The sequence below is a fragment of the Barbus barbus genome, assembly GCF_936440315.1.
Source record: "Barbus barbus genome assembly, chromosome: 11".
Lineage (NCBI taxonomy): Eukaryota > Metazoa > Chordata > Actinopteri > Cypriniformes > Cyprinidae > Barbus > Barbus barbus.
Window position 1 is genome coordinate 3,589,448 of NC_136739.1, and position 19,857 is coordinate 3,609,304.

The 19,857-nt window shown below is 36.2% G+C and overlaps 1 protein-coding gene across 1 annotated transcript in view; it reads right to left on the bottom strand.

The window, feature by feature from the left end:
- The window catches only part of LOC306877403 (UDP-glucuronic acid decarboxylase 1-like), a 54,192-nt gene that overhangs the window by 8,097 nt on the left and 26,238 nt on the right, over window positions 1-19,857 (bottom strand). The window contains exons 8-11 of the mRNA XM_079429173.1: window positions 15,589-15,648; window positions 7,770-7,891; window positions 1,433-1,552; window positions 681-724 (exon numbers count right to left, since the gene is read on the bottom strand). Coding sequence (XP_079285299.1) covers window positions 681-724; window positions 1,433-1,552; window positions 7,770-7,891; window positions 15,589-15,648 — 346 coding nt within the window. The remainder of the gene's footprint in view (window positions 1-680; window positions 725-1,432; window positions 1,553-7,769; window positions 7,892-15,588; window positions 15,649-19,857) is intronic.

The window sequence follows — 19,857 nt, forward strand, 5'->3', positions numbered from 1 at the left end:
GACCTCCGTCCTCGAAAATGCCATGGAGCAATCTGTCAGGAAGATCAGTTTTTTTCCCAAAGGTTCATTTCATTAAGACAAAACATGGGACTGTGCTAATGCTGTCAGACTCATGTTAATACTTTTGTTTATTCACGCATTTCATTTGTGCTGTTCTTTTGATATTACAGAGACCAGATGGGCTTTATTCTCTGCTCTTATCATTCAGATGCACAAAAACATTAAAAAGGAATAATACAGAAGTAACATTAAAACAGATGGAAATGGGGAAAAAGGGACAGATGAATGTGTTATGTAAATCTTTGTTCATGGCTGTAGCTTTTTCCCCTCAAATTTGTAACATAGCCTATTTACATATGTAGTATTTACATAGAACATGCCAATTAAATATTTTATTTTGTTTTGTTTAAATGCTGACTTTAAACATCTTTCAAAGATCATTTTCTCTTTCAGTCCACTTGTGGACACTTTATACATTCAACGTTCATTTGAACAACATCAGAATGATGGGAAAATCAGCCAATCATAGTATTATGCTCCCATATTTTGTTGTTTTTATATTTTCATAGTATTTTTCATCCTATTTACTTTTGCATCTGTGTTCTCTTTTTGCTGCAGATAGATACAAAACAAATGAAAACCCACCCATACATTTCTTTTTTTTTTTTATCATTACTTACCTCACATACTGGAAAGCTCTTGTTTGAGAACCTGAACCGTAAACCTGAAAAAGGCAAAACAAACAGAATCATAATTATACACCAGAGCACGCAGCAAGAGAAGAAGCTGCTACAAGGCGACTGAGGAACCTTAAATCAGTATTTAAAATCCTCAAGTGAGCTGAAGCGTTCACAATAAGGAAGCGTTCACATTTAAGAGTGATTCTACACCAAGACACTTTTATGTTCCAAAGGCCGATTTCTGTATTAAAATTTAAGTTTTTCTTTTTGGTATATGAAGGTCACATTAAAACTGGTTTAAATTTTCTTTGCTATTTTTCAATGCATTTTATGATTGGTTAGAAAAAACATGGTTAGTTATGGTTAATTACAAAAACCATGACATTATGCAAATGTGAAAATATTAGCGTGCATTTAAAATTAGCCATAGGAAAAAAATATATATTTTATTGCAAAATCAATGTCATTTCCACAACAATCTGTTTAGCATAATAATAACGAAAAACAAATATTGTGATTTGAGATGGTAAGGAAAAATATCAGCATTCTGTATGGATGCCCACTCTTAGACACTTTTTGTAAAAAAAAAAAAAAAAAAAAAAAAAAAAAAAAAAAAAAAAAGGTACATTCAAGTGTTTTATAGGAGATTACAAATTTAAGTAACAAATTGAGTCAAAGCAGGATTTAAGAGTGAGGAGGTATAATTAACGCTGAATATGGTTCATTATTTTAACGAGGTGAATGGGTCTTACCGTCAGCGGCTCTCCCTGTAAAGCCTGCAGAATGAAATTACTGACCACTCTGCCATCATTCATGTGCATGCGAGACCCGAAGGTGTTGAAGATCCGAGCCACTCTCACCTCCACTCCTTCCTGTGAGACAGACACACGCAAACCTTGTCTTGACAATACTGCATTCATACATGAGATCCTGATAGCGATATCTTCAAATTTTCATCTAGTAAAGCCACAAGTTAAATTGCTTCCATTCGTTCCTAATTTAAAAAATAAGCAGCAGCATAGCAACTGGACTGAAAAATGTGCATGCATTTCAGAAAGCGTTAGTATTTGGTCTGTTTGCCCTTTTGCTTTATTGACAAGAGCACTTGAGCGTCACAAATATTAGTGGGCCCATCTATGAACACACTCACATTAAGTATGGATGACATTTGGGATTAACAGTGTGTCTCACAGCATCTCATTTCAAGCAAATGTGACATTAATCATCAAGTTTCCTCGCCCCACCTGTCCAAATGGTAGAAACTCTCTTACTAAACAGCATGTGGCTCACACATATTTCAGAGGTGCTGGTCATTGATGGAGGGCCTGTAGCTGTGTCAGCATCACAGAGAAAGACATGCAACTCTTTCATGCTTTTGCATCATGCCAATGCTTTTATATTTCTAGCATTTCATCTCACAATTTACTCTGTGCTGAAAAGACAGCAAACAGTATGGGTAATAATTAACCATTACCCATCAACACCCTCAGCTTAAGGTCCTTGGACTACTATTTCGGACCATAAACCTTAATAGACCATAATCGATTATAGCCTACTGATGTCAATAGGATTATAAGAGATCATTTTTTTGCACACTTATGTTTTGCTTCATATTTCTCTAAATGCTGTCATGTTAATATGTTGCATTTTAGGAAAAATAATTATTTTGAAACGTATATCTAGAGCTTAAAACAAATGTCCACTAAAAAGAGAAGTGATGTGAGGGAGTATTTTGACTGAGATTAAAACAGAAAAGGTTATGAGAGAAAACACGTATGACATTTTATAATGTTTAAACGGGAAACATTACAAATTACAAACGACAACAGACCCGATATAAATATCCACACAAATAAAATACCCTAAAATAAGTTGGTGTAAGTACACGTCAAGCTTTTCTTGAGATTTTGCCACCTGACATGGTGGATATTTGTCATACACAAGCAATGCATTCAAACCCAGACACTTAAACAGTTGCCGTGGTAATGAACTCTGACTTCTGACCAACTTATACAAACAAACTTTGATTTGATTCGGTTTATAAGAGCCTATAAATAGAGAAACTGCTGACGTACATGAGGACTCCATCTAATTACTCATGACTCATGCCTGTTTTTAATCCAGAAGACGACACTACAAATAAATCTAAATTAAAACTTCAAAATTCATACAGGTTTGGAACAACATGAGGATGAGAATATGGTTTTTGTTGAACTATCACTTTAATGTATGTTAATAACGAAAGTAATGATACAGTGTCAATCTGTCATGTCATTTGATGGCATCCCTGGGATGGTTGGGTGTCTCATGGGGCATCTCTGGGACAGAAAAGGTTGAAAACTACTCTAAAACACTGCACCATCATAATGTAACCCATCACTATTCTCCACATTGCTCCAAGCTTGCCAAACTAACAATTCCAATCAAAACTGGATGAAAAGGCCGGAAGACATGGTCCCATCAATTTAAAAAATAAAATCAAAATCAAAAGAAAGATCACAGGGAAGAAGCAAAGCAAAGAAAAAGTCAATGATTAAAGCTATACATTACCATTTAAACAGCATCCCCATTCAATGGAACTGCAAATATAATGATGTTTGCAAACATGCTTCCAAAAGACCCCTATATGTACAGAACTTCTGCATCACAGAGCCACAGTGTTGACAGTCTCCAGGGAATTTAAAATATGGATGGCTTACTTATGATCTCTGCATAATAAAATGGGACAGGTCAAAATATTGTATATCTTTTATATCTACGTATTTGTATTTATACCACTGTCCTCTTGAGCAGTGCAAAAACTAGAAGAATGTCCATGTAGTTGATATGTCCATCAAAATGGACAATTTTTAATGAATGTTGAAGTGTTTATTATAAATTATTTATCGGTGAACTGAATTAACAGCTCTAACATGAGGCATGAAAATAATACTGCTCATAACTGGAAAATATTTCAAATGATATGAGCTACATAAATTTTTAAAGACAGGCCATGTCATGGTAAAATCTGTACTTGCGCCTGCATCAAATACTGGTCTTGAGAACCTGGGAGTTTAACAGGAAGAGTTGGATTTTTAGGTCCAGTTGTTCTATAATTAACTCTATGAATAAAAACATGAAAACTCTCATGAATAGCATTATAAATGAAGGATAGCCAGGTAAAATGCCAGACTATACAACGAGGACAAAACAAGGACAGCCTACTCATGTGGCATTTTTAGCAAGGAAAAGCACTCGCCTGATTGCAAGCCTATTATGTGATTATACAAACACCGTGTGTGCGAGCATGACACATTTCAGCTGCGATGACAAGGCTGTGTGTTACTGTGATTTTACCGCCGGTACGACAGAATGCTTAAAGCAAGGATGTGCAGGTACAAAAAAATGTGAGATAACTTGAGTTACCTTGGTTCTCTGATGACATGAACAATCTCCGATGACAATAAAAATGCAGAAACCTTAAAAATTTAATAAATAGATAAAATCATCACATGCACAAAACCAAGTTCAAATCTTTTCCTGATCTCAGATCTCAGTTTATGCACCCCTTTTAAATACTAAACAAACAACAACAACAACAAAAAGATGATTTGATTTGAAAAATATAAAAGAACAGACCCCATTTGTGTTTACTCTAAAATCTCAATGCGTGTGTTGAAGCTCATTACATTGCGACCTAAAGTGTCACTTTCAAAATGGCCTGGAGCAAAACGGTAGGGAATAGTTTGCAGTGCAAGAGCATGCAGCAACGCTATCGTCAGGGAAAGAAGCCTAAAATCAATGCTTTCCATTAGTTCAAAAGGGGACTGAGAAAGCATTTTCAGAGCAATGATGGGTCTCAACAATGCCAGAAAGCAGCAATTCAGGCTGAGCAACCAGTCTCCTGATGACTGAGGTGACAGTAGAGGCAGAGCTGAATTATGGATAACGCCAGAGCCATAAGGCCCAGCAGATAAAGGAAGCTAGCAGATAAAGGCGATGTAAGGGGATGGGGAGACAGCGTGGACTGAAGTGGACTAATTAAGTCAATTGGAGGAATTATTTAAGTTATTGCATATCATATTTGTCTTCAATATTGTGTAGCCCTAGCAAAATAGCTTACGAAATATGCTATTAAGAAATAACAAATATGCTAAATTAATCCAGCAAGATTAATCTTTAATGAGCTGAAAAGAATGCATGTCACTCCTCTGTTTATCAATTTGCACTGGCTACCAATAGCTGCTCGCATAAAATTCAAGACATTAATGTTTTCCTACAAAACCACCACTGGCTCTGCACCCCTTTACCTAAATTCATTACTTCAGACTTGTGCGCCCTCTAGAAGCTTGCGTTCTGCAAGTGAACGTTGCTGTATTGTCGCATCCCAAAGAGGCACAAAATCACTTTCACAGACTTTTACATTAACTGTTCCCTCCTGGTGGAATGACCTGCCCAAATCAATCCATATTGGCTAAAAACACATCTCTTCCATCTTTATTTGACCCTCTAACTCTAGCACTCTCTATTCTAATTCTATTCTTAAAATAAAAAAAGTCCCTTTTAGACTTGCACTATTAATTTACTAACTGCTTATTTTCTTTAAAAAACAAACAAAAAACAAACACTAGCTTTTCTAGTCTTTTTGTATTCTATTTGATTTCTTTTGATTTATTATACCATTAACAAAAGAAAGAAGGCCTCAAACACTAGCTTGCTCTATTCTTTTTGTATTCTATCTGTTTTCTTTTTATTTATTATATAATAAAAAAACAACCTTGCTACGTGTACTGCGTTAAGCAAACTGAGACTTGTTATATCACTTGCGTATCATTGCTTCCATCGTCCTCATTTTTAAGTCACTTTGGATAAAAGCGTCTGCTAAATGACTAAATGTAAATGAAATAAGTACCGCTCTCATACTACATGTCCTCTGAGCATTCACATAGTATCCAGATCAATATTTAAATGGATTTATTCATCCATTTAAACAATGTATATCAAGAACTTTAATAAGTATTGCTTTTGACATTGTAAAAGTAGATATTGTATCTGTAAATGTAACTTATTCAATCACAAAGGAGTAATAATGTGAGGTCAAAGAAGAACAGAGTCTGTCCAGAGTCGAAGCAAAGCTAAATTAGATGAATAGGAAAGTCAATTGCTATGGATGGAAGGAAGTGCATGAATGGAAGAGTAAATCTAATTGAGAATAAATGAATGGAGGGGACTGATGAAGCACCTCCACCAGCCAAATGATCACATCTCAGACACGGAGATTAGGATGGGTGGACTGATACATATGAAAAGGAGAGTCCCCTTGAGTAGGAAAGCCATAAAAAGAAATGGCATAGCAAAAAAGCTGGCGTGGGACAGAAGAGAGAACAGTCCAGGAAGTCCTGGATTTTATGATTTTTTATGATTACAGCCTTTTATCACTACAACCTCATGCTTTCATCAAACATGAATATACACCTAGCTTTATAGGGATAGTTCACCCAAAAATTAAAACTGACTTACTTTCTTCTGAGGAACACAAAACAGGATATTTTGAAGAATTTTGGTAACCAAACCATTTTGGTGATCACCGACTCTCATTGTATTGAAAAACAAAACATTTAGACATTTATACTCCAATGTATCTTATTATGTGCTCTACAACCAAAACGAAAGTCATACAGGTTTGACAAGAGGTTGACAAGTGGTAAACGGGGAAAAAAATCCTTCTGAACAAACAAGAACCGACTTATTTTTTTCTCTGCATGGTCAAACAGCCTTTATCTTTCTCAAATGTCAGTGAATTTCATTTTAAAAGGACATGCCAGATGCCAGATGTCACTGATGATATTCAAATCAAACTTGTGAGGGAGCATTTCTCATGTGGTGACACATAGAGCGACGACGTATGTATTGGAGGAACAATGAATATGATAATGACAATCTGAGAGTGACATCAACTGAAGAAATACAGATAAAATCAAGTGCACCAAAGGCTGGTGCCAATCAATCACATCACAGTGTTTAACAAGAAGACAGACAGGAAATTAATGTGTCACAAAGAACCAGAGAGCCAGATGATCATTGTGATCTTGCCTGTGTGTCAACCAAACACAGCCCAATATTATCAACCTTTAGGTAACACCGAGGTTCTTAACAGGTGGCCTGATAGATTTTATTTTGTCAGAAAAACGAATTGTATTTAGCCACTAAAAGTGAGAATTAGGTACTGTTTTTTTAATTTTGCATTTAATACAATATGGTTTTAACTGACAATGTAAAACTATTAAAAAATGCATCAGTCAAAAGGCCATAGTATTTGGTACCTTAAATAACGACAGAACAATATATTCAAAATAACTACTTTCTGATTATTTAACGACCTCTGGAAATCATCCTGCGCTCTACCAAGGAACTTAATCTTAATCTATATAAAACTTAATTTACATATTCATAAAGCCACCCGAAGTATTTTATTTTTACTACATGTGTGTGTGTGTTTTTAGAATACAGATTAGTATGAAAGAAATTGGTGAAACATGATTTGTTCATGAAAATATTTGTATGCAGATTTCATAAATTCGTGCACATGCATGCTTAGGGAATGAGACTCATTGTTTACATTTAAAAAGCCTGCTAATGGTTTGGCTCACCATTTCAGTTTCACATTCAGTTTCTCATCAAACCGTGCATCCAGCCATGCTGCTTTGAGGTTGCCAAGCTGCCTTGGGTTTTTTTTTTCCATATAATTTTTTTTGTCACTCCCCCTAGTATAAACATTTTAGCCCTTTGATGCATAAACAATTTCTGAGATTCTTGCAACATTCTTTCAAGTGGAGGTCTAAGTTCAGTTTGTGACTTTACATTATACGCATTCTTTGCTTCATCATCCAATTATAATTGGCTCTCACACAATACGTCTTTTATGTTATGTTGTTTGGATAACAAAGTGACAGCAAAGAATATGGTGTAGACTGGAAAAATAATGACGGCACATTTCTGAGCTCAAACACCCACGTGGATAGTTCTATGTGGATAGGATGTGTCAATACACCTCGAGAGCTGTATGAAAAAATTCAACTACAGAAATCCAGCTGCTAATTTCACTCTTACCTGTTTCATATACGCGTAACACATCGTCTCAGCAACACGTTTTCCTTCATCATAACAGGCCCGGGGGCCAATAGGGTTCACATGACCCCAGTAGTTCTCATTCTGGGGGTGCACCTCTGGGTCTAGTTGAAGACACAAACACACAAATATGTGACCCTGGACCACAAAACCAGTCTTAAGTGTCAATTTTTCAAAATTGAGATTTATACATCATCTGAAAGCTGAATAAATAAGACCATTGACGTATGGTTTGTAAGGATCGGACAATATTTAAAAAAAAATCTATATATTGAGAAAATTGCCTTTAAAGTCATCCAAATGAAGTTCTTAGCAATGCAAATTACTAATCAAAAATGAAGTTTTTATATATTTATGATAAGAAATTTACAAAATATCTTCATGAGACACGATCTTTACTTAATATCCTACTTAATATGGGGTGGTGATGGCGCAGTGGATAAGACACATGCCTTTGGTGTGAGAGACCCGGGTTCGAATCCACTGTGAGACACCAATGTGTCCCTGAGCAAGACACTTAACCCCTAGTTGCTCCAGAGGCGTGCGACCTCTGACATATATAGCAATTGTAAGTCGCTTTGGATAAAAGTGTCAGCTAAATGAATAAATGTAAATGTAATGATTTTTGGCATAAAAGAAAAATCGATAATTTTGACCCATACAATGTATTTTTGGCTATTGCTACAAATATACCCCAGTGACTTAAGACTGGTTTTGTGGTCCAGGGTCACATATGAATTTCGGTCACACATGAAATTGTGGTGGTGTGAATTCCTGATGGACTTCAGAGATGACAATAAGCACTTATATATAATAACTGCACCACCCAGGCAGCTCAAGCAAATATACTGTAGGCTGAACAAATGAAAGGCAGCTGTGAAAGGGATTTAATTTCTGTAAACTGTATGGATGACTCCTTAAATCAAAACTGTACAGTTGCAATCAAAATTATTCAACCCCTTGGAATGGAAGACATTCTGCTAGTATGAATTTTTTTGTTACAAAAACAATTAAAACCAAGGTAGCAGCACTATTATATAAAATGTATTAATGTACATTTGACTGATTCTGAGAATGATGAAAAATGAAGTAGATGGGGAAAAAAAATACTCTAAACATTCATGTCATGTCATTCATGTTAAATGACCCTTGAAAGCCATATTTATTCTTTACAACATCCAGGTGCTTTCAAAGCTACGGTCACCTGCAATCCTGGCCCATTCCTCACATGGAAAAGATTCCAGATCACTGATAATTAGTGCTGTCAAACAATTAATCGCGATTATTCGTATCCAAAATAAAAGTTTGTGTTTATGTAATATGTGTGTGTGTACTGTGTATATTTATTATCTATATTGAAATACACACACATACAATATATATTTTGAATATTTTTACATGTATTTATTTATATGTAATTTATATTATATACAAATCTATTTAAAATACATATATACTAACATTTTTCTTAAATATATACATGCATGTGTGTGTGTTTATATGTAGATAAATATACACAGCACCCACATATATACTAACATTTTTCTTAAATATATACATGCATGTGTGTGTGTTTATATGTAGATAAATATACACAGCACCCACATATATACTAACATTTTTCTTAAATATATACATGCATGTGTGTGTGTTTATATGTAGATAAATATACACAGCACCCACATATATACTAACATTTTTCTTAAATATATACATGCATGTGTGTGTGTTTATATGTAGATAAATATACACAGCACCCACATATATAATGTAAACAAAAACTTATTTTGGATGCGATGAATCGTTTGACAGCACTACTGATAATCTTTGATTGTCATGTTGCAAATGCTTTTTTTTTTTAAATCCCACCCAATATTTTTGATGAGATTGAAAAGGCCACTCAAGAATAATCTTCAGTAGATTTGGATGTACACTATCTCACAGAAGTGAGTATACCCCTCACATTTTAGTAAATATTTTATTATATCTGTTCATGTGACAACACTGAAGAAATTACACTTCGCTACAATGTAAAGTAGCGAGTGTACAGCAGTGTTAATTTCGTTGACTAAGACGACGACGAAAAATATTTGTCAACGAACCTTTTTGCTGTGACTAAGACGAGACGTTGACGAGCTAAAACTAATATCTGATGATAAAAACTATGACGAAATTTATGCGCGTCTTCGTTAACAAGACGAGACGGGACTAAAATGTTATTTGAGGACTACCGGACATTCAAAATACATCCTATAGGCTAAGTTAACTGACTTGTCTTTCAAAATGTGCGTCTCTGTCATTGGATAAGGAGCGTTTGCATATCTAGTCTCAGTATGGCAGCCGCAGTGGATGGACAGGCTACCAAAACGCGAACTATAGCGATCTGAAACAATGGCCTCAGCAACCGAAGGGTTAGGGAGTGGGTGACCAGACGTCCTGTTTTTCCCGGGAGTCACAATTCATTGTCGATTAACTTAAAAGTCAGTGAAGGTGCGATAGGCGGAAACGCGCTGATAGAAGTGCTCTCTCTCGCGCACGCTCCACTTCTTCAGTTCTCATACAGCGCGCGATCAGTTCTCAGCGCTCAAATACACACACAGCAGTCCAAATGTCTCTCATGTAGAGTATCTCACGGAAATACAGTCCGTTATGGTTTAAGTGAGCTTAAACAGGTGGGTGAAAACTGAATGTATGTCAGTAGGCTATTACATGCATACCTTCCGTCTTAAATGGACAGCATTCCTAATTATCTGTCATAAATGTTAACCACCAAAAGATGTTAAATAAATGTATACTTGTTAAGTAAACCTACTGTATCTGAAAAATGAGTTTCATTTATATTTCTACCAAAAAATGAAAATTTATTCCAGTTTTTCCAAATTCAATCCTTGATTCAAATTTCTCATAACTAAGCTTAATTGATTTGGTCTAAAGAGAGAAGAATTGATGACTGTTTTTGTTTAAATACTACATATAAAATAGCTACCAAAATAAATGTTGGTAACTGCAGTTTGACTAAAAGTTGACAAAAATGCAATGACTTTTCGTTGACTAAAACTAGACTAAAACTATGAAAGACTCAAATGACTAAAACTAGACTAAAACTATGATAGTTTTAGTTTTAGTTTTAGACTCAAACTATGGTCTGATGAGACCAAGATAAAAGTGATAGTTTTAGACTCAAATGACTAAAATGTGACTAAGACTATTAAGCATTTTCGTCTCAAGATAAAGACTAAGACTAAATCAAAAATGCCTGCCAAAATTAACACTGGTGTACAGCTTGTATAACAGTGTAAATTTGCTTTCCCCTCAAAATATCTCAACACACAGCCATTAATGTTGGGCATGGAGTTCACCAGAGCTTCACAGGTTGCCACTGGAGTCCTCTTCCACTCCTCCATGACGACATCACGGAGCTGGTGGATGTTAGAGACCTTGCGCTCCTCCACCTTTTGTTTGAGGATGCCCCACAGATGCTCAATAGGGTTTAGGTCTGGAGACATACTTATCCAGTCCATCACCTTTACCCTCAGCTTCTTTAGCAAGGCAGTGGTTGTCTTGGAGGTGTGTTTGGGGTCGTTATCATGTTGGAATACTGCCCTACGGCCCAGTCTCTGCTTCAGTATGTTACAGTACATGTTGACATTCATGGTTCCCTCAATGAACTGTAGCTCCCCAGTGCCGGCAGCACTCATGCAGCCCCAGACCATGACACTCCCACCACCATGCTTGACTGTAGGCAAGACACACTTGTCTTTGCACTCCTCACCTGGTTGCCGCTACACGCTTGACATCATCTGAACCAAATAAGTTTATCTTGGTCTCATCAGACCACAGGACATGGTTCCAGTAATCCATGTCCTTAGTCTGCTTGTCTTCAGCAAACTGGCTTTCTTGTGCATCATCTTTAGAAGAGGCTTCCTTCTGGGACGACAGCCATGCAGACCAATTTGATGCAGTGTGCGGCGTATGGTCTGAGCACTGACAGGCTGACCCCCCACCCCTTCAACCTCTGCAGCAATGCTGGCAGCACTCTATGGCTGCAGCAAATGATTATTTTTATTGTCTAAAACTAATCTATCGATTATATTTTCGATTCGTCGACTAATCTATCGATTATTTTTCAATTAATCTATTTATTATTTTCTTATCAGTTGATGAATTCTTTAGTTAAACTATCAATAAATAATAACAGTAGCTTCTATTAATCTTAATATTTTTCAAACGTTTTCTCATAACACTTTACAAAAATAAACAACAAAAAATAAAGAAAATAAAGAAAAATAAGAAAAGAGAAAAAGAAATAATAACAATAATTAATAATTAATAATAAAAATGAAAATAAAAAAATAAGAAAACGAAAAATAATAGCATTAAATAATTAATAAAAAATAAATAAAAAAAGCAAGGACGCAAAAAAAAAAAAATAGGCTAACAATAACAAGAAAGAAAAAAAGAGAAAGAAAAAGGAAAGAAGGAAAGAATTACAGGGCAGTGATACAATCAATAGAAATGCACATTATGGCTCCATTCACAGTTGCTGTTAGGGACTGACAGCAGTTGCTTACAGGTGAGAGACTTGAAATGTTTCATTTACTCAGCAGATTAAAAAATCTGCTTGAACACATCTGGTATGAATGAACAGCTGAAGTCACAACCGCATTCAGGACACTAGAGCGACAGAATAAAAAATGGCATCATAACACTGGGGAGTTTTATCACAGTTGACAGCTCGTTTTTAATAAAGGAGCCCAGTCGAGGCTTTTCCAATCCAACACAGATTTAAACAACTAACTACGACTTTAAATACTTTGTTTGTGAGTGCAGAGTGCGCGTTTGGCACGCACGTCTCAAAGAGCTTGTGCGATCGCACTGACGGCAGCTCCAGTGGATCTTAAGATGAATGCAAATAATTTCTCCGTCTCTGTGGGTGAGTTAAACCCGTCATGATTATATAGGTAACTCGATGTCCCGTGCTGTTCCGTTCTTTCAGCACAGCTTTGAATGCGGTTGTGAATCTGTGAATAATTGTGGTATGGACTTATTCTTAGAGAAGTAGAACAATTATTAAAACTTCACTGTAACATTTATCGTCCTGTGTGTGAACAGCCCTTAACAATGAGTTCAACAACTCAGCTAGACAGAGCGGTCACTGGCAATAATACTATAGTGGAAACAAGCTACCATTTTTTGAGCTTCGATAGGAATCAACACCGAATATTCGAAGCTTCGGAGGGAGGGGCTGAACATATTCTTCTCTCTAATAAAGGCAGGAATCTCTGTGCGTCTGTCTGCCTGTTTGCATTTTTATTGTGTCGAGAAACGTTCATCCAATGACTTCACACGCGGCAGGTGTGTTGCTGCGGACCCAAGGGAGTGCAGTGTTGCATTTTGGTGCAATATGGACATGCGACATGTTCATAATTAATAAACATTTAATAAACTAACAGAGCGAGCCGGAAGCGAACAGCCATTTCTAGGCCTGGAAAAGTTTAGTAAAAGTCATGGAATTTTATTTTACAAAACTCTGTATAATACAATTATATTTAATCAGATCCTGAATTTGTGTGTAGGCCTATATCGCATAGTTTTACTCATTCCCACAGCTTTCGAGTTTATAATGAGGGAAATTCTTGCAAACATTTATTAAATATAGCATGTAGGTTAGAGGAGTAAATAAATCCACACAAAATATCAGATTAAATCAGTCATTTGAAAACAGCACGAGTGATTCAGCTGGACCGCGTCTTCTCTCTTTCACTCTCGTTGTGGTCTCAAAGCGGCTTCATATGGGCGCATCTCATCTGCACTACATGAGCTACAGCACGCTGACCCAAGACTTTCGCTCGCATCTCGGGACAGTTGACAGAAAGAAAACGCATGCATCGCATTCGGTTTTGTGATAGAAGAGGGTCCGTTCACATGTCGCGTCTTTTGCGCGCTTAAGTTTATAATTTCAAATGTAGATGTACAGCAAGCGCGCTCATAATATAAGCGGGCTCATATATGCTATAGGTCAGCACGAACGTCTTTCATTGGCTGGTGCAGATGTTCAGCCAGGCGGACAAGTTGAGAACCGTTTTGCGGGGGATCCAGGTGTTCTCGAAAAAAAAAAAAAAGGATATTCGAATCTCAAAATTGAAGATCGAATGCCAACCCACCCAACGAATATTCGAATAATCGAATATTCTGGTTCAGCCCTAAAACAAGGATCATTAAGGAAAATCTTGAAAATTCTGAATTTTCAAGCATGATAGGCAAAGATCATGTCCATAATCAGGGAGAATAATATTTGGACACAGTCAGCAGCTTTGGCAGAAACCCAGTGGTAGGAATGATGTGAGCCATAATCAAGCTGTTTAATGAACACCCTTGGACACAACCATAAAGCATAAAAACTGCAATAATCTAAAGTAAAACTGGGAAAAGTAATATACTGCAAACAACTTTGATCAGATCAAATTATAAGGTAAGGTAATGCAGCCATTCATCACAATTATTTGTTTGAAAGTAAATGCTTTTCCTTTAAGAAAGGTATTTGAGAAAAAAAAAAAAAGAGTTGACCAATATTATTAAAGTTTACTTTCAAATGATATAATTCCCTCACTTACACAAGTCTAGCACAGGGCTTACACAAGTCATTACTTATGTTTATCCTCTCAAACCTACTGTGCTATTCAGTGTACAAAAGTGGTTATTGGATTTCATTGCAATTCAATATTCTTGGCTCATTAAGCATAATGTAAAAAGGCTGATTTTAACGGCTGGAGCAGAAGCTAGGGTGAAAGCAGGATTGATTTTTTTATGCACATTCAGATAAACAATCTTTTAAAGCAACCATTATGAAGAATAGTAGCTCTTACTTTGAAGGCAATGAATGGCCCAACAGCTGAATTGATGGAATTGTCATTTTCTAGTGACAATAGTTTCTTTTCATGCATGCAATGAATGCCATTTGTCCAGTTTACTAGTCCAGATACTAAAGAGAAGAGCAAACAAAAATAAACCTAAAAAACGAACAAGAAAACCTTTTCTCTCTTGATGGACAGAGATCTGTGTTCATTCCCAAATCCCAGATGAGCTGATTATCTAACATCAAACTGCAGAGGATCAATTGCAGCTCCTTTTCAGTCAAAAATAAATGAATATAAACATCTCAAAGACATGTGGGATTAACCAGAAAAAGGTGTTGAGTCGTTGTGAGTCAGGTGCCACAACCTCTCAGCAGTGTAATTATTGCGTATTTACCAATTTACCTCCAAATTGCATATACTACAGGTTTTGACATGGCTACAATATTTCATTTCCTTTTAGGCCACATTATTTGTGTGGTAATTCAAGATGAACTCAAAGCAGCCTCCACTACATCACTTGCACCGCCACTCTTCACAATTGGGATAAGGTTCTTTATAATTACATAGAACAGTCACAAAGTTCAACCTCTACCAAAATCTATACAGATACCACACTGATGCACTCTCACACTGCCATTGAAACACGTCTTCCCTCTCCCTTATAGCCTTTGAGCTCAACTCAAAATGTGATACGTATATCTAAAGTGTTAAAGCTTCATGACTGCAAGTCTCTTATGTAAAAAAAAAACAGGTGTACATTGATAGATTTGTCTGAAATTCCGGGTCACTGCTCTGCTAAGTGACTACTTAATGAAGCACCAATAGGATCATAGCAATTTATGTGTGTACATGAGAGATATAAATATCAATGCTAGTTTGTCTCGTTATTCAGCGGCCCCTGTCCATCAGTGCAAGCCTTAAAATGGAGACATTTATACACGTACCTCCATACACTTCTGAAGTGGAGGCAAGGAGCAGACGAGCTCCGACTCGCTTGGCCAATCCTGTGAACAGAGAGAGACATGAACAAGTCATTTGTTAAATTGTATCTAACCAGACAGAGTCTGACTCAATCAATATGTGACTCCCATTGGATGAGACAGAAATACCTAAACCAGACATCAATCAGAAAAAGCCACAAGTAAGAAACAAAAATACTGCGATCAGAATATCAAAGAAAAAATATGTGCAACAATCCACCATTCACAATGTTTAATGTTTGTGCTTAAGTGCTAAATTCTCATTATTTTCATGAAATGTTTTGACTTAAATAATATGTTGATAGCATGCTATTACAACAGGACATGCACAGGATTGCATTGATGCATTGAGATTTGATTTGAGGTTATTTCTCTGACACACACGTAGAACATTTTTTTTTTTTTACATCAGTTAATGCATATATCACAGCAGTTTGGAAATGAAATGTCAGGAAAGTGGTTCTAAAAGGTTAATGCTCTTTCACATTTGAAAATAGCGTACCGCCTACACTAAACCTAACCGATAGTGTGAAGAAAAACAAACGTATTTGCAGAAGCAACCATGCCATTTTAACTTGCTTCTTTTACGTGACTTGTGTTTCTTGGGACTTGTATTCAAGCAGTGCAGTGGTCTATTGGTTAAGCTACTGAGCAAGTTTACTACATTAGAAAAGCCACACATATGGAGCTGGTTACTGATGAAAACATCAAAATGTATTAGTTTACATGTCACACACTAAAGTGTTTTGAGGTCATAACATTGTATTGTGCAAGGAACTGTGCAAACAAAAAGACTTTAAATTTTAAAAAATATATCCACCTGGAAACTGCAGTGAAATATATGTATTGGTATATATTTTTTTCCAATTTCGCATGGGTTGCTTAATAGGGGTGCACTGCTTTATTTATCCAGGTTGTCTTGACCATATATTTTTAAACTGTGGCTGGTCAGTTTTTTTAATATGGTATGTCAAGTTTAAAATAAAAACCCTGTCTCAAGAGCCTGTAATCTGTTTCTTTCCTACTTTCACCAATCCCAACTGCGCTTTAACTGGCAGCTGAAAGAAAATTCTAAATATTTAATTAAACCCACAAGCCTGTTAAGAAAGACAGCCTGGAACCGAGTCCATGCGGACCTGGAAGTAACCTGCAGAAGCAATTATATATAATTGCAAGAATGAGACGGAAAACACATTTCATGTCAACACAGAAATGACAACTCAGAAAACTCTACCACCAAAAAAAACATTTGGTCTTTTACTGCTGTATTTACAGATAGTGGACATCTGATTGAAGACTGAAAAGAAGGTGCAATGTGGATGATTGAAAAGATGCTAACCTTTCCAAAATGGACAAGCAGAACTGGTAATGGACAAACATAAATGGTTTGCATACCTGCTGCAAATTTCTCTCTTTGCTCTAAAAATTCTAATCACCAAAGTAGGGCTGCACAATTAATCGAATTTCTAATCGCGATTACGATTATGGAAGCCACGATTACATAATCGTTCAAAGCCACGATTACAAAAATAAATAAACAATTAAAAATGCCTACTTGCATTATTCTGTGTGCTTAAGAGGTGTTTGCAGCGCGGGGTTTAACAAACTAAAAAACACTGGATAAAATACATTTTGTCTAACTGACAGTCGTTGTCACACTGTTGTGCATGATAGATATATTAAACGCCAAACGTGTCAAAAGCGGAACAAAATAGGTGAATAGTTTGAAATGTGCGTCACACTGACCTTTTATCTGCTTGCCTCAAAAGAAAACAGCGTATGCATATATTACAGTGACCAGTCGCGATCACGTGCTAAAAAAACGCTGTGAAATCCAGTAAGAAGCACTCGAGTTCAGCGCAGAGTTCTTCAGAACAAATCACACCTCTTTAATTTAAACTAGTTTAAAGCCAAATAAATCGGAGCTGTTATTCTCATCAACACTGATGCAGAAAGCAGCAGAAACAGTGCAACCACGATCCAGTTAGAAGACGTTTCAATCCACAAATCACCCACATTTACCATAGTTTTATTGTAGTAACACTAATGGTAACAATGGTACGGTGGCAGAAAAGTAGGATATTCATATTGAGTATTATTAATAATATACTAATTATGTTATAAGAGTAATGGAATATAATTACATTATTTTGTTAATTATTCTATCATTTGATGTGGATTTGTAATTGACAATGTTTTTAGGCTACTGTTTTTCAATGCAAACTCCATAGAAAGTTAGGCTACATTTTTACCATGGTAATGAAGTGCTGTACTTTTGGTTATGTATAAAAGATAAGGCTGTTTCAGTTTTCACAATGGTACCGATCTGCATCCCAACTCAAGCTCCTGCTACTCTGAACTCAAGATCCTGTTCTAATGTGCATTTCTAAGAGACAAAACTTGTAATATTACATGTTCAGCGCTACCAAATCAGATGCTGGTGCCACTGCTCTCAAATGTTAGTCTGGAGCCCTCATAATATAAATTGTACTGTAAAATGTTACTGTAATTTGAAATATGGCATGCGGCTTCAAAGAATGGCATGAATCAGTTCAAAATAATCGTTATTAATAATCGCAATTACAATCTCAAGGGAATAATCGACAATTATGATGTCGGTCATAATCGTGCAGCCCTACACCAAAGCCATAGTCTGAGTTACAGCTTTTTGCCTGGTAAACAGTACTGGGAAGCCTCGTTAGTTTGTCTGTCAGTTTAAATATGTTTCATAATTACTGTTGTAGCTCCAGTCTGAATTGATACTGTTCAACCACAAGCAGCAAAACAAAATTGTTTTTACAAATTGTTAACTCCAGATTTTTTAGATGGCCATCACAGCTATCCTCTGAAATCTCTGATGTGCAAGATTAGAGCTACGATACAAAATAAATCTTAAAACAGGTCATACTTCACGCTGAACTAATTTTTCTGTGATTTCAGGGAGTCAAATTTACAGTCATGGCCAAAAATATTGGCACCCTTGGTAAATATGATCAAAGGCGGCTGTGAAAATTAATCTGCACTGTTAATCCTTTTGATCTTTTATTTAAAAAAAACAAAAAAAAAAACAAAAAAAAAAATCTAACCTTTCATTGGATAATAAGAATTTAAAATGGGGGGGAAATATCATTATGAAAAATGTTTTTCTCAAATATACGTTGGACACAATTATTGGCACCCCTAGAAATTCTTATGAGTAAAATATCTCTGAAGTATATTCCCATTCATATTCACAATTTTGAGCACTCCAGGGTGATCTAGCCATGGCTTCCTGTTTCACAGAAATATAAATAGGAGGGAAAACAAAGCCCAAATTCCCTTAATCATCCATCACAATGATAAAAACCAAAGAATATATTTCTGATGTGCAGCAAAAGATAATTGAGCTTCACAAATTAGTGAAATGGCTTTTAGAAAAGAGCTAGAGCAGTGAAAATTCCCATTTCCACCATCAGGGCAATAATTAAGAATTTCCAATCAACATAAAATGTTACGAAACTGCCTGGAAGAGGACATGTGTCCATATATCATCCTAATGCACGGTGAGGAGGAGAGTTTGAGTGGCTAAAGACTCTCCAAGGACCACAGCTGGAGAACTGCAGAAAATAGTTGAGTCTCGGGGTCAGAAAAAAAAAAAAAAAAAAATTGTCAAACAATACCTACATCACCACGTTGTTTGGGAGGGTCTCAAGAAAAATTCTCCAGCTCATCCAAAAACAAACTCCAGCATATTCAGTTATCAGACACGACTGGAACTTCAAATGGGACTGGCTTCTATGGTCAGATGAAGCTAAAAAAATTAGCTTTTTAGCAGCAAACACTCCAGATGGGCATAAAAAGTACCCCATGTGTACAATGAAATATACTGCTGTATTTTTTATGTTGTGGGCCTATATTTCTGCTGGAGGTCCTGGACATCTTGTTTAGACACATGGCATCATGCATTCTATCAAATACCAACAGATAAAAAAATCAATAAGTGACTGACTCTGTTAGAAATCTTATAATGGACCATGTTTGTATCTTCCAACCGGACAATAATCCAAACACAAATCTCAAAAACAACACAAAAATGGGTCACTGAGCACAAAACCTAGGTTCTGCTATGTCCATTCCAGTCATCTGACCTGAACCCTGTAGAAAATGAGTGAGGTGAACTGAAGAGAAGAAGCACCAACATGGAGCTGGGAATCTAAAGGGTCTGGAGTGATTCTGGATGAAGGAATGGTCTCT